The 16,015-nt window shown below is 32.7% G+C and overlaps 4 protein-coding genes across 9 annotated transcripts in view; 3 read left to right on the top strand and 1 right to left on the bottom strand.

Annotated features, from left to right (window-relative positions):
- The first annotated feature begins 380 nt into the window (after positions 1-380).
- On the top strand, positions 381-1,946 carry LOC100876646 (transmembrane protein 60). The gene is made up of 3 exons (XM_076531879.1): positions 381-1,263; positions 1,321-1,535; positions 1,839-1,946. The coding sequence occupies exons 1-2, from the start codon at positions 1,054-1,056 to the stop codon at positions 1,492-1,494; spliced, it is 384 nt and encodes a 127-aa protein (XP_076387994.1). The 5' UTR covers positions 381-1,053; the 3' UTR covers positions 1,495-1,535; positions 1,839-1,946.
- LOC100876535 (uncharacterized) lies at positions 1,874-5,808 on the top strand. Of its 3 annotated transcripts, none has more exons than XM_012281690.2 (5): positions 1,874-1,954; positions 2,633-2,884; positions 2,958-3,092; positions 3,176-3,281; positions 3,367-5,808. In XM_012281690.2, the coding sequence occupies exons 2-5, from the start codon at positions 2,633-2,635 to the stop codon at positions 3,519-3,521; spliced, it is 648 nt and encodes a 215-aa protein (XP_012137080.2). In that variant the 5' UTR covers positions 1,874-1,954; the 3' UTR covers positions 3,522-5,808. The 3 variants fall into 3 exon arrangements, with proteins under 3 accessions (XP_012137080.2, XP_012137079.2, XP_003701745.2); XM_012281689.2 differs by lacking the exon at positions 1,874-1,954 and adding an exon at positions 1,961-2,237; XM_003701697.3 differs by lacking the exon at positions 1,874-1,954 and adding an exon at positions 1,961-2,460.
- On the bottom strand, positions 3,680-8,177 carry APC4 (anaphase-promoting complex subunit 4). 2 transcript variants are annotated; one of them, XM_076531871.1, is made up of 8 exons: positions 8,052-8,177; positions 6,424-6,531; positions 5,880-6,262; positions 5,608-5,808; positions 5,249-5,530; positions 4,967-5,190; positions 4,331-4,902; positions 3,680-4,254 (listed from the first exon to the last, which is right to left on the bottom strand). In XM_076531871.1, exons 2-8 carry the CDS (start codon positions 6,527-6,529, stop codon positions 3,845-3,847), a joined length of 2,178 nt encoding a protein of 725 aa, XP_076387986.1. In that variant the 5' UTR covers positions 6,530-6,531; positions 8,052-8,177; the 3' UTR covers positions 3,680-3,844. The 2 variants fall into 2 exon arrangements, with proteins under 2 accessions (XP_076387986.1, XP_003701743.1); XM_003701695.3 differs by lacking the exon at positions 8,052-8,177 and having other exon boundaries at positions 6,424-6,655.
- The window catches only part of chp (leucine rich repeat containing G protein-coupled receptor chaoptin), a 19,783-nt gene continuing 11,909 nt past the window's right edge, over positions 8,142-16,015 (top strand). Inside the window, exons 1-6 of one of the 3 annotated variants that reach the window (XM_076531865.1) lie at positions 8,142-8,278; positions 10,325-10,613; positions 11,577-11,747; positions 12,895-13,370; positions 14,090-14,309; positions 15,621-15,931. In XM_076531865.1, coding sequence (XP_076387980.1) covers positions 8,276-8,278; positions 10,325-10,613; positions 11,577-11,747; positions 12,895-13,370; positions 14,090-14,309; positions 15,621-15,931 — 1,470 coding nt within the window. In that variant the 5' untranslated portion in view covers positions 8,142-8,275. Of the gene's footprint in view, positions 8,508-8,951; positions 8,971-10,324; positions 10,614-11,576; positions 11,748-12,894; positions 13,371-14,089; positions 14,310-15,620; positions 15,932-16,015 lie in introns of those variants that run through there. The other 2 variants (XM_003701694.3, XM_076531866.1) reach the window with 2 other exon arrangements.

Raw genomic sequence — 16,015 nt, 5'->3', positions numbered from 1 at the left:
TATAAAATTGTGTACATGTAACTAAAAATGCAGGACCTGTGAAGGTTACACGAATAATAATTATATATAAACGCATTAATTTACGATAATTGTAATAAAAATAGTAGTAATTATTATAAGCGTAAAAAATAGCACTCACGATGTAAATCAATAATTGTCGTTTTATGGAGGTATTTTAATTTTGTATAAATATTTAGATTTTACGTTTACTTGACAGAAAATAAATCTTTTTATTACACCTTATATAAACATATTTATAAATGTGTGACTAAATGTATATATATATATAAATGTATAATGTATATCAAAGATTGAAAAATACAGTACAATATAAATTACATCATGAAATTTTTGAAGTCTCATCACTAATTTCAACTAAATGCAATATTACATGCAATTAAAGGTCATGACACTGAAATGAGCTCTGAAAGCTATCTCACTATAACTCATTTTTCATTGCTTGTCATATGGACAAAGATATAGATAAAAATTTACAGATTTAGATCTACATTTCAAAATGATAATTTTACCACTTATGCGCTTGTGCCACAATATTAGTTCAAAGTGTCAAAATTCACAAAGTTGAAAAATACCCCAATTTACCAATACCACAAAATTCTAAAATTCTCAAGCTCTAAAGTCTCAAAGTCTCCTTTTAAAAATTCTAAGATTCAAATTTTCAAACTTCCAAAGTCCTACAATACCGAAATTTTGAAGACTCAAAAGTTCAAAAAAAATGTCGAATATGCATCTAATGGCCGTAATAGCACATGCGCGTTATTTTTAGTTATAGAATACGAATCAGAATCGACATGCGCAAAATGAACGAAAACTCGTCGTTGAATGATAATATTTTTTTCACGAGTGGAACTTATTTATCTCTGGTAGCGACATCTGCATAATCTTTATATTTTATAGGTTAGCCGACAGCGAAGGTTATGTGTATATTAAAGTATTATAGTAAACAAATTGCCGAAATTGCAATATGATCGTATAGTATTTTACGGTCACGTTTTGTCTCGTGATTTTTGACGAATTTAGTTTGATATTGCAATGTCAGTATTGCATCGTGCTGTATATACTTGGTTCAATCATTTGATTTTTGCAATTCTACTTGTTCTAAGGCTCGATCAAAAAATACAATGGAATTGGTTCATTGTTTTCATTCCAATGTGGTTATACGACCAAATATTTTTGATTTATATCGTTTTTAATATGGTTTCCCATTTTAAAAATGGTCTTGTTGTTAATTTGCGTCGACAAGTAAGTTGAATCAAAATGATCATTGTGTCTTCTGGAAACTCAAAATAATTTTTTTAGGCATGGTACATGGCAGCTGTATTTATGAAATTAACTGCTCAGATTCTAATTTGTTTGAAATTGGAAGCTTCTCATTGGGAATTACCAGCAAAAGTTGTTTTGGCACCATTTTGGGTACTCCTTCCAGCATTGACAGTTGATGTTTTTGTCCATCTGATACATGACCCGTATTGACAATGGCAGATCACAGTTAATTCAAAGATATTTAATTAAATGTATGCAATATTTATTGTATTTTATATAAATATTATGTGAAAATTAGTTATACAAACAATTACATTGAAAATATTTTAATGAAAATAGATTACTATAAATTTCATGCTTAGCTGATTTTGCTAATTAATTTTATTATTTTACTTATAAGAACGTTTAAAATCTTAAAAATATATGTGGTGATTATATAGTAGTCTGTTACAAATTATAACATTTTCATATATATGTTATATTATGGTTGATGAATACATATATAAATATTACCTTGATAGTAGGTTTTATGTTACATGTCAATATTTTTTAAGTAATTAAGCTGCAGAAATGTATACTGCACTTTCAGACATAGTAGTCACGAGATGCCAGTCTAGCTTACTATAAATACTTTATTGCGCAAGGATGAATAGGACAAAGATATAAATAAGTAAGTGTATGGTAGCTTCATTATTGAAGCTTTTCTCATTAGTCTATGAGTTTGTTGTCAGTTACAAACAGTGATTTTGTTTCTTATTACTTGGTACACTTATTGAAGTGAAGAATAAGAAACAGTGGAAGACTACATACAGCTCACATAGAATCATCATTGCAGTTATGCAACATGATTCACTAAGAAGTGCCTTCTGCTTGCATTGTCTATAGAATAAGAGTTCTGGCACCCATCTGTCACGTTTAAAACCAACTGTATACTATTAAAATTTGTACCAAAGGTGATCAATATAATTGCTGCATTACAAAACGAGATGCTAACAATATAAAACATGTTTAGTTAGTGGTGAAACAAGTTTTGTACCATATTTATGTAGTATTCTAACATTTTCTGTAGTTGAACATTTCATTCATATAAGTGTAAAAGTGAGCAATTTTTAAAGTGAGTGTAATTATTTAGATTTTTTACTGCATTAAGAAAAGTGGAGATAAACAATGCAACAGGTAGAACTATCAGATTTTTCTGATACATTAAGCATGTATATAAGCTTGCAAATTAATAAATCAATAATAAATTCAGAAAGTCAAGTTGGAGACAATAAATATTAGAGTACAAACTTAGTGTTTTGCACAGTAATTTGAGTAACTTTTTTATACTTCCAACTTTATTTTATAGATGAACATAAGATGTGTTTCACTTTTGTGTTCATTACTGTTCCTATTAAAAACTGGAGTTCATGGAGCCACAGTTACAGTAACAGAAGTTCCAGCTGGTCATTTAGCTGAACTTCCTTGTTTAAGTAGCGATGACCACCATCGTTTTATGTTCTGGCAACTTACAGATGATAATCGTATTATTGGCCCTGGGAATCCAATGGATGAAAATAAATACAATTATGAAGTGTTAACTGGAAAACTGTTTATAAGAGTAATATTTATGACACCTAACTTCTTTTTGTATTCTTCTAGACAGTTACATTAATAAATTCTGTTATTGACAGGGTGTGTCAACTGCTGAATCTGGTTTCTACAAGTGTGTTTCAAAAGGTATATCGGATCATTCTGCGATTAATATTCACGTGGTTGAATTGATTGTCAAAAAGGATTGGGAAGATGTTTGGGAAAATGATTTTGAGGTATACTATAATGACTTTGTTTAACAAGACTTGTCAAAAAGATGCATTTATTGTGTATTTTGAATGTGCTTGCTTTTCTACAGACAAATTTGTTACGAGGAATGGCTGCTGTTATGGTAGTAGTTGTTGGCATAGCAATTGTTCTTTTCATTGTCACAACAAAAAGAAGACGAAATCGCAGATTTTTTGGTAATTATTAAGATTTAATTGAAAAAAAAACACAAAATAATTAAATTATTATGTTTAACTAATATTGAAATTATTATTATTATAGATTTGGAAGAATCAAGAGAAAATTCTCCTGCAAAGTATACACCAAATGTTAGGGCTGGTCCGGCAGTGCCACCAACAATAACTGAAGATGGCGGTATTGATAATGCAGCCCTTGATATTGACTTCCCAAAAGTATTTAAACAAATGCAAAAGTAATGAACAACTATAGGAAATATAAAAAATAATTTTATAGAATATCATATTTATTACGGGCAATCGTACTCTTGCGTAATTTATACAAATTTATTAGATTCTTAGTTGTAACATATAAAGACTCAATGGATATAATTATTTCTTAAATAAGAAACTTCATCTACCATTTTTTAAAAAAAATTCATTATTGTACATATATATATACATACATTTACATAGTTATCAAATTTCAGAATTAAATATTTAATTGTTATAATATGGACATAATCATTATCTTATTATTACGTTTATGGTTTTATTAAATATAATCTTAGCGATTAATGAATTTATTGAGAGCTAGTTGTAGGCTTTTCATGCGAGGAATCCAACATACTATCATTACCTCCATCTTCTTCGTCTTCCTCATCTTCCTCATCTTCAGGTTCTACTTCAGTTTCCAATAATCTTATTTTTCTATTACTTTCACTCAAAATAGCGGCAACTTTTCTTGCACCGCTCACTGCTATTCGCCGAGCAGAAATACCTTGAAAAGGTCGCGGCCAATTATTACCTATGAGTTCGGCCAAGGTAACTGCATTTTTATCATGATTTTCAAAAATTCGAGGACATTTTAATGGTAACTGTATCAGATACGATGCGTGAGTATGTTTGTTCAGCAACAATAAGCTGAGGTATTCTTGAGAATAAAACTGTAAATCAATCACAGTTCCATCTACACAAGCTTTAGAATATGATTCTGTTAACAAAAATTTGTTATTAATATTAGTTTCAAGAATCACATTGTTACATGTATTTATAGTGAACCAACAAACCTGATCTATGATCTATATCTATTGTACCCAATTTAAAATTTAGGGAAACAGGCTCTGTATGTGAACATTCGATTCTAAATAGTCGTAATATTTTATGATCCATGTCACATGCAGCTACAAGTAAACCATCATCGTTGGTCGTAATCTGGGATGATGCAAACGACACAGATGGTGCCAAAGTTATAGTAGTAATCGTAAAATGTTCAACTAAGCCTGAATAGGCTTCTCGAAAAACATTATGAACGGCGACAATCAATCTCGCATGGGACTGTAACAGCGAGAAATTAAGATCTTGTTTCACGATAAGTGGATGATCCCGAAGACAATGATTTTCACTGAGCATAGCTGTCCATTCACTTCCTTCGGGTGTTAAACAAGTCTGTAAATTTTCACGTCGTAAATATTGACCTAATTTCTCTAAATTCACTCCTTTCCTCCCTCCAACGCCTGGCTCAGTTTTGTCAAAACCGCGCAGAAATTCCGCGATAAATGTTAATTCTTGTTGACTAACGCGACTTACTTCAGGCGGTATTCTTTCGTCTGTTAATCTTAGTATTACAACATATAGCCACCTTAAAAAACAGAAACTCAAATAGTACAAATATTGTCAGTGAACATATAATTTTTAGAACATACCGGAAGAATGCTTTGTAGTCGCGCATGCTATGATCTATTACTTGCTGAATTTCCGAAGATTTCGCTAGAAAAGCTTCCGACGCATGGAGGGCATTAGTTATAATACTTTCATTTGCAAATCCTAGAGATTCATATGGACCACCTAATCTCACCATCCCCCTCATTTCAGCTAATTGATACACTAAAGCCATCCCGACGTTTGTTAAATTTTTCAAGACCAATTTCTGTAAAATGCTAGATTAATGTAACACATATTAATACATTCAACAAACGTATTAATACCTGTATATTACTGTAGCACATTTCAATACTGTGTCCCAACTTTTTTAATCCTTTTTCAGTCAAATCCCGTAATAAAAAATTTTCTAAGTTCTGCGTCGGTATGCCGATCATTAATAATTCTAGAAAATCTGCAGCAACACCACCAGGCGGATTTGTTTCCGCGTATCGTGCGAGCTTTTCATCCATTTCAAGAAGAATTGTTTCCCATGCTTCTGAGATTGCCATCAATGTACGTGAAAGATAATCCATCAAATATTCTATGTTAGCTTGAGCTTGTGCTACCTCAGATTTAAATAATAAGTTTGTAGAGATTTATCATTTCTCTTAACTATGATTATTAAATGTACTATGCAAAGAACCTTAAAAAATGCTGTGCTTTGTTCCAACAATGGACACCATAATCTACTTGCTTTAATGCCACCGTTATCTTTCCACGTGACCCACATTGGTTTACCAAATCCACCACTAATTTCTAATATTCGATCATGGCCAACTGAAAGTGTACCACAATAGAATATACCAAACACATACATTGCAACACTTCCATTGTCCAATCCAAGCTGGAAAAAGACATTCTTTAGTATGTTAATGTTAATATATTAAATAATGTATGTATTTTTTATTAACTTACAAAAAGAATATCTAAAGTTTGAGATAAGAATTCTTTGCGTTCAGGTTCTTGGCCAAAACTTCTGTTCAAACTGGGTAACGGTGGAAGATATTCCCCTGTTGGTAGCATGCTTGGTTTGTTTCCACCTGATACAGTATCATTATCCACATTTGTTAATGGTAACCACATCATACATGTGATATCATTTTGCAACGTAAGTTTTGTCCTATGAATAATGTTTTTATTTTCAATATCCACTAAACACAATACTTTGGAAATTTCATAACAAACAGCCAGGAATTTTCCATCTGGTCTCCATGCTAAGTTCACTACAGTATCAGATTCTTCCTGAGGACTTAACAGCCATACTCTTTGCCATGTTAATCGGTGCAACATAACTTCTCCTGTAATAATCATATTTGTAAAGTAGTACATAAAACTTATACTACTCAATCAAAGATATATTATTACTGCTTTGTATTATTAAAGAATTACTCTGTGATATTTTGCTTAATTATTTAAATAAATGAGAAATGTTTATTCTTCTCCCTTTTAACAATCTAACCTTTAACGTTAGCGGTTGCTAACAGGTCCATTTTCGGAGACCATTGCATCCGAGTTACTTCGGCTGAAAGTTGTCGTTCTTCTAATTGCCTCATACTACCTGCCATTTCTATGATTTTAATCAAAATTTAATTTGCAACAACATTCCATTAGAATACCGATCATATTTTGAGGTTATATTTATTATAGCTTTATGTTACGTTTGAAACTTCATATTTGAAAATTTAAAAAAAAATCGCCATCTAGTGGCGAATAGTAGGAACTAATGAAACTGCAGTTTCAAAAGTGTGTAGTTCACCCTGTTCGCCGGAGAGATGGCGCCACTAGTTCCATTTTTATAAAAATTCAATTAATATTGATTTTATTGATTAATATGTTATGTATTTGTTATATATATATTAATTTTGATTTTATGGTGCTTGAAACATAAATTTTTCAATTTTCCAATTTTCCAATTTCCCTATTTTTCAATTTCTCTATTTTCCAATTTCCCAATTCTCCAATTTTTCAATTCTCCAATTTCCCAATTTCCCAATCTTCTAATTTCCCAATCTTGCAATTTCCCCATTTTCCAATTTCCCCATTTTCCAATTTCCCAATTTCCCAATTTCCCAATTTCTCAATTTCCCAATCTTGCAATTTCCCAATTTCCCAATTTCTCAATTTCCCAATTTCCCAATTTCCCAATTTCCCAATCTTCCAATTTCCCAATCTTGCAATTTCCCAATTTCCCAATTTCTCACTTTTTCAATTTCCCAATCTTCCAATTTCCCAATTTCCCAATTTCCCAATTTCTCAAATTCTCAATTTCCCAATCTTGCAATTTCCCAATTTCCCAATTTCTCAATTTCCCAATTTCCCAATTTCCCAATTTCCCAATTTCCCAATCTTCCAATTTCCCAATCTTGCAATTTCCCAATTTCCCAATTTCTCACTTTTTCAATTTCCCAATCTTCCAATTTCCCAATTTCCCAATTTCCCAATTTCTCAAATTCTCAATTTCCCAATTTCCCAATTTCCAAATTTCCAATTTCCCAATTTCCCAATTTCCCAATTTCCCAATTTCCCAATATCCCAATCTTCCAATTTCCCAATTTCCCAATTTCCCAATTTCTCACTTTCTCACTTTCCCACTTTCCCATTTTCCCACTTTCCCACTTTCCCACTTTCCCACTTTCCCAATTTCCCACTTTCCCAATTTCCCAATTTCCCAATTTCCCAATTTCCCAATTTCTCAATTTCCCAATATCTCAAGTATCTCAGTTTCTCAAATATTTCTATTTCTCAAATTCTCAACATCTCAATTTTCTAATTTCGCAATTTTTAAAATTGTAAGTCCTCAAACCCCTATACCCTCAAATTCCATAATTCCCAAATTTCCACCCCTCCAAATTCCCAAATTTCGGAACCCCCAAAATTCCCAGCTCCCAAATTCTCAACCTCTCAAATTTCCAATCTTCCCAACTCCCAAATTCCCGAACTCGCACACGACACAGCGTGACGATACAAGGTACCTCAATCGCGAGGCCAATATTCAATTTACGCCAATACAGATCAGAAGTTGATACACAATATGATCACACATACTATATATAATAAACTATAGCTAAAATTCGAATGTTCACTGACGTTTTACCCGACTATTTTCATTCCTTGCCTAATGGAATATCGTCCTTATAATCGGGTAAAGAGAAGCACCGAAACTGTCTCCGGTACTCCCGAAGCCTTATTATACGTGCTAGCAACCACTTAGTTTCCAGAACCCTCAGTGCGATCATCGCGATCGAGCCGCGATCCATGATCGCGAGCTCCCATAGAAATTCTCTCGTAGTGCTTTGTTGCTTCAAGGAAACATGGTAAACGTATCGTTGTTCAATTAAATTGTGGATGTGCAAAGAACAGTGAGAAATTTCAATCGTATAGTACAGAATCGTGTGATCTTTCACCGGCAATAAGACGTTAATCCTCGGAAGACGAATATTCTGGGACCAACTTGATAAACGTGGTTCTATACGAGTTCGAAGATTGAGCGATGTGCAAAATTTGAAATATATTTTTGTCTCTAAATAAAATTGCGTAATAAAGGTAATACAAAATGTAAACACGTGGAGTCAAGTATTTAATAGTTATTAACGGTGAAAATGTCCTGCACTGGAAAATGTTATAATTGTTGGAATACAATCGTTTCACTTTTTGATTTTAATGTTTTGCATGGCTTGCATGATTAATTGTAATATTACTGGGGTGTCTGGAACCTTGTATGAATATCATAATTATTATAGTATAGTTATTCAAAATATGATTTTTTGATAGTTCAATTTGAGTATTCTATTTGATGTATCGCATGGATGTAGGGTGTTCGTCGTACGAGGGTTAAGGGTCAGATGTATCTACGAAGAAATCGAAATCGATCGACATTGTGGATTCGAATGTGAGCTTTCGTTTGGAGACCTTTGCACAACCAGTAATATAGTGCTTATAATTAATTGGAGTACCTTTTTAATTTTTTTTGTATTATGAAGAGTTACTGGAATTCTTAAATTTAATTGTGAGCATGCTTTAACGGTGCTGGTATATAGACTTTGTTATATTGCCACATATGAGGTTGTAATAGTAGAAAAGTTTCGTGATGTTTAGTGATTTAATGCAAGGTATTACAACGCGTGGCGATATAACGTGTAGTGATGTACCGATTAGTACTATAATGATATATAGCGTGTATATATATAGCATGATGATATAGCGTGTAGTGATCTAATGTGCGGTGATATAGCGTGCAGTGAACTGAAGCATGATATTGCAACGCATGGCGCATTAGTGCGTGGTCATTTAATAAATGGTAATAGAATTCATTTGATCTAATGCGTGACGACATAACGTATGGCGATATAATGCAAGGTGATACAATTCGTGGTGATATAATGCGTGGCGATATAATACGAGGTGGTACAATTCGCGGTGATATAATGCGTGGTGATATAACGCGTGGTAATTTAATGCGTGGTGATATAATGCGTGGCGATACAATGCTTGGTGATACAATTCACTGTGATATAGTGCGTGGTAATCTAATGCGTGGTGATATAATGTGTGGTAATATAATGCGTGGTGATACAATGCTTGGCGATACAATTCACTGCGATATAATGCGTGGTCATATAACGCATGGTAATCTAATGCGTGGTGATATAATGTGTGGCGATACAATGCGTGGTAAGACAATTCATTATGATATAATGCGTGGTGATATAACGTGTGATAACTTAATGCGTGGCGGCATAATACGTGGCGATATAATTTACGGTGATTTAATGCAACGTAACGCAACACATGGTAACTTAATGCGTGGTGATACAACGCATGGCTATAGAACACATGGCTATATAACGCATGGAAATTTAATACGATAACTATACAACACGTGGTAATCTACAATTTAGATATACAATGCACAGCTATATAACACGCAGTACACAAAATATATGAGGTATTATATCTCGTACATAAAGTATACTATGCATGTCTAAAGTTCACATATAACGTGTGGCAATATAACAAAAGTTTACAGTAAATATTTGAAAACTTACACAATCCTCTACTACTTTACTAACTTTTTAACTTCCGTTGATCAAATTCATTTATATCTACTAATCCAATAAAATGTATTTGTTTTTTTACAAAGTTATTAAACAGAACAAAAAAAAAAATTGAAGAAATTAAAAAACTAAAAGAACTAGTAAAAATTTGTCCCTTGATAATCCATGTTTTATCAAATAAATAACTATATTGGTTATCCAAACGAATCAGGCGATAATAAAATTGACAGTAACATTCAAATTTCCAGTATCAACAATTCGATAAGCACTGAAAGTGGTATATATTAAAAATCGAACAAATTCCAGAATTTAATGACGATGGTGAAGGTGGGTTACACTCTGGTGATTTTGACACTGTTGCTGATGCTATGGGCATCTCTGGCGCGAATGCACGAGTTTCCGGTGCAGTATCCACCCTGTTTCTTCAACCCTCTTTGCACCTGTTCGAAAGCCATCCCCAATCTGGGCATAGTCACCTGTTACAATGTACCGATGCCACGCATACCTCAACCTCTCAATTCTTCCAAGGTGTTCATGTTGCAATTGGAGAACAATGGACTGATGTTTTTGCAGCCGCAGTTTCTTGTGAACACAGGTATTTCATCGTTAAATATTTCTTCATTTATTCTCATTTCAATCAATTTAAATTTATTATCATTCAAATCAATTTAAGTTTATTATCATTCAAATTAATTTAAGTTTATTATAATTTAATTGATAAAGAGTATCAGTATGTGATAATAGTTGTAATAATAACATCATAATTATAGTAGAATACAACAGTTACAATATGATATAATAGTATAACATTATTGTGTGATAATAATTACAACAAATAGTAATGAAAACACAATAATTGTACATCATTATACTTCAACAATTACATGTATTAATACATACATACATTTATTCTAAAGATATATTTAATTTGTTATTACATACATGTAATAGTAATATAAAATTATTATATTTCATACAGTATGATATTTATAATATTTATTACACGTAACAATAATTAAATAATAATATCATGTCATTGTAAGGTTCACAAAAACACAATTACTTAAATATTTATTTTTTGCACCTAAAATGTTTAGTAAACTTCAAGAGTTTACTTGTTCAGTAAACTTCAAAAAAGTACAAAAAAATTAAAAAAATGTTTAAAAAAGAATGTAAGAAACAAAATATTTGAAAGAACCATACATTTCTTATTATAAGTATATGTATTTCTTATGTACTCACAACACTTTTCACATTGATCTTCTCTTTCTTTTATAAATCGCCTTCTAATATAATAATACAATAGTCTTCTAATGAAATTTCATATAAAATATGATTAAAATAAAGAAATATTAACAGCTTGAAAGATACCTATAGCAATGTCCAAATCAATAACGAAGGGTCTTTCGAGAAACGAACCGATCAGGGAATAAGGAAATGGGGATTAAAGGGCAGTGACCCGCGTCACGCATAATTCCTTGCGTCATCGATTACGTTGCAGAGGAACGATCGTATGGCACTTTTCTATTCACATGCATGCCATTCTTTTATCTTGCAGGTCTGTACAGTCTACGGATCAAGCATAATCCCCTGGCCGACATCCCGGACGAAGCTTTCCTAGGGCTTGAGAGATCGTTATGGGAGCTCGAATTACCCTACAATCAGTTAGAAAGGGTTCCCAGCAGGTCGTTCAGACATTTACAAAAACTGCAACTTCTCGATCTGACAGGTACTTAATGGAGATCTTCGATGATCAGGATCTGTTCATGGTATTTGGAAATTTTGGGATTAGGGAATATGGGGGATTTGGAGATTTGAAGTTGGAGGAATTTGGGAATTTTGGAGATTTGGGGTTTTGGGAATTTGGGGTTTTGGAAATTTGGGGTTTTGGGAATTTGGGGTTTTGGGAATTTGGGGTTTTGGAGATTTGGGGTTTTGGGAATTTGGGGTTTTGGGAATTTAGGGTTTTGGGAATTTTGATATTTAGGAATTTGGGATTTTGGGAATTTGGGGTTTTGGGAATTTAGGGTTTTGGGAATTTGGGGTTTTGGAGATTTGGGGTTTTGGGAATTTGGGGTTTTGGGAATTTGGGGTTTTGGAGATTTGGGGTTTTGGGAATTTGGGGTTTTGGGAATTTAGGGTTTTGGGAATTTTGATATTTACGAATTTGGGATTTTGGGAATTTGGGGTTTTGGGAATTTAGGGTTTTGGGAATTTGGGGTACTGGGAATTTGGGGTTGTGGGAATTCTGATATTTAGGAATTTAGGGGTTTGGGAATTCGGAAGGTTGGAATTCGCAAATTTAGGAATTCGGGATATTAGAAATTTGGGAATGTAGGAATTCGGAAAATTGGAATTCGCAAATTTAGGAATTCGGAATATTAGAAATTTGGGAATGTAGGAATTCGGAAGATTGGAATTCGGGATATTAGAAATTTGGGGATGTAGGAATTCAAGAATCAAGGAATTGGAAAATTTAGGAATTTGGGAAAATAGTACTTTAGGGGTCTAGAAATTCGCAAATTTAGGAATTCGGGATATTAGAAATTTGGGGATCTAGGAATTCACAAATTTGGGAATTCGGGATATTAGAAATTCGCAAATTTAGGAACTCAGAACATTAAAAATTTTAAAAATTTTTAATTTGGAGATCTAGAAATTTGCTAACTTAGAAATTAAAAAAAATATTAATTTGGAAATGTAGAAATTCGCTAACTTAATAACTCAGAAAACTAACAATACCACAACTCCCATCGAATAAAAAAAAAATAGAAAATCCAATCGGACGAATATACATAATAAAGAATGTCTACTAAACAGCAATATAACAAGATTCCACCGTGCAGAAGAATTGATATCCATCATTTCCACGCTAGGTAACAAAATATCGAAGATCGCGCCAGAAAATTGGCGCGGATTGGAGAACTCCCTTCAAAAATTGCGCTTGGGTCGAAACGCGATCGACAAACTTCCGGCAGACGCGTTCGCCGGTCTCACCTACTTAGATATGCTTGACCTACGCGAGAACAATCTGAAGGAAATCGATCCTTCGGTGTTCAGAGACGGCATGGCGCATCTGGTGCACCTGTATCTGAATGGGAATCAACTGACTCACATACCGTACGCGCAATTGTCCTCTTTGAAACGTATGAAGGTCCTCGATTTGAGCTATAATAGGATATCGAAGATGTTGAATCAACAACAGGAGCCGGAAATCAGGGGATTACAAATGTCACTGGATATATTGAGACTGGATTACAATCAGATCGAGTCATTGATGCCTGGTGACTTTCAGCATTTTTATAAGGTCAATAGGACTTATCTTGATGGGAACCCACTGACTATGATCGAGGTAGGTTTTCAGATCATTTTGAGAGGCATAGGAATCTTATAAGATTACATTATTTCTTTATTTATTTAGATATTAACTTTTATTTTTCTTTATACTTATTTTGCTTTTCTGTTTATTTTTTTTAGATATTCAATTTTTATTCTTTTTTTAATTATAGTTAGGCTCTGTATTTTATTTATTTAGATATTCATTTTTATTTTTCTTTATACTTATTTTGCTTTTCTGTTTATTTTTTTTAGATATTCATTTTTTATTTATTTTTTAATTATAGTTAGGCTCTGTATTTTATTTATTTAGATATTTATTTTTCATTTGTTTTTAACATAGTTTTTAATTATAGTTGGGCTCTGCATTTTATTTACTTAGATATTTATCTTTATTTTTTATTTTATTTATATACTTATTTTACTTTATTATTTTGACTCACAAAAAAAGTTCTGAAACCTTCAACAATCTTCTTGGTCTTTCCTGATCCAGAACATTTATCTAGAAAGCAACTCTCGATAAAACAACAATAAAATTTCGTGCTTTCATAAAAATTGTACATACGTGATTATGAATGTATAATGGAGTGACGCACAAGGGTTGAACTAGATTTTCACCCCTTTCCGCCTATACTTTTCTTGCACATCGAAAGAAAGTAAACGTTGATTTACCAGTATTCGAATTCGTGAAACTCAACTTCTCAGTGTCTGTTCGATGCCTTGACCTATTTTCAGGAGGGTGCGTTTAGGGATTCAAGGATACGCGAGCTTTATTTCTGTGATTGTCATCTAATGGAAGTGAGTTCCCCTGATTTTGCTGGTCTGGAATCGTCTTTGGAATTGTTGGATCTTTCGGGGAACAATATCACCACCCTTCCAAGCCCCGTCTTTCAAGAATACGATTTTCTGCGTACTCTAATCTTCCGTGAGAACAAGATCCAGACGTTTTCCCCGGGTAAGATAAAACCAATGCGTATTCAATTTCTAGTTTCTCTCTAAAACTTATAAATTTCATAACGAACTATTTACGAAACTTTACAAATCAATAACCTACATATTCATCTTAATATCGAAATCTTTTAATATGCTAACATTAATGAAGTGCATTAACACAGCTATTATTAAATAAATACATACAACAAAATACAGTGAATATTAAATAAGTATGTTACACGTTGAATAATACATAATAAGTATGATACATGCTGAACAAGTATATTTACAGTAAACACTCTGTTAGTACAGTAAACATTGAATCATATTATAGATTGAATGAGAGTAATGCAGGTAGCATTGAATAATTGTGTCATCACACTAAATATTGAATAACTGTGTGAATACAGCAAACGTTGAATAAATATGTTATTACAGAGAGCATTGAATAAATGTGTCAATACACTGAACATTCAACAGCTGTGTTAATATAGCAAACATAGAATAAACATATTCAAACGTAGCATTGAACAAGTATAATACAGTAAACATTGAATAGATGTATTAATAGAGAAAGCATTTAATAATTGTAGTAATATAGCAGACAGTCAATAAATTAATACAGATAACATTGAATAAGTGTGTTAATACACTGAACATTCAACAGCTGTGTTAATACAGCAATCATCCAATGAACGTATTAACACATGTGGCGCTGAATATGTGTTCTAATAATGTACTATCAATAGCTGTGTTAATGCAACAATCATGTTCATATGTGACGCTGAATATATGTTCTAATAATGTACTATCAATAGCTGTGTTAGAGTAACAATCAAGTTCACACGTGGCACTGAATATATGTTTTAATAATGTACTATCAATAGCTGTGTTAGAGTAACAATCAAGTTCACACGTGGCACTGAATATATGTTTTAATAATGTACTATCACTAGCTGTGTTAGAGCAACAATCAAGTTGTATTAACATCCACTAAGTTAATGTCTAACCAAGATGTATTAACATCGACCAAGTTAATACCTAACCAAGTTGTCTTAACATCGACCAAGTTATTACCTAATCAAATTGCATTAACATCGACCAAGCTAATACCTAACCAAGTTGCATTAACATTGACCAAGTTAATACCTAACCAAGTTGCATTAACATCGACCATGTTAATACCTCACCAAGTTGTATTAATTTCTAGCTAGTTATTCACATAATAAACATTGAGTAGTCATGCTAATATAACAAACAATAAGTTATAACTTATTATACTAAGTTAGTATATGTATAATTCACATGGTTTGATAATTAATTATTTCGTTAGCCGAAGTGTTCAACGGGTTCCAATACTCCCTGTACAATCTGGACCTAAGTGGCAAAGAAAACAGCGTGGTGTCTCTACAAGACCTACGGCAAATGCGTAACATGCGATTTCTCTCGATTTCACGGATGCCACAGTCGACCTTGTCCACGGAGGATTTCATGGAGTATGGGATGGACATCAAGGAGCTTCGTATCGTTCAAAGCAACTTAAACACCATTAAAGGTCATGCTTTTATGCACGTTCGTGGGATCAAGTACATGGATTTCTCGGAGAATTCGATATCGTCCATAGAGGACGAAGCCTTCTCCGAGGTAATTTTCAGATACTAAAACTTTCTTTAGTATTTTATACTGCGAAATAATGTGAGAGTGGAATTTATTCTTTAACACGTTTTG

The sequence above is a fragment of the Megachile rotundata genome, chromosome 5, assembly GCF_050947335.1.
Source record: "Megachile rotundata isolate GNS110a chromosome 5, iyMegRotu1, whole genome shotgun sequence".
NCBI classification, from domain to species: Eukaryota; Metazoa; Arthropoda; class Insecta; order Hymenoptera; family Megachilidae; genus Megachile; species Megachile rotundata.
This window is presented reverse-complemented; position numbering and strand designations above follow the sequence as displayed.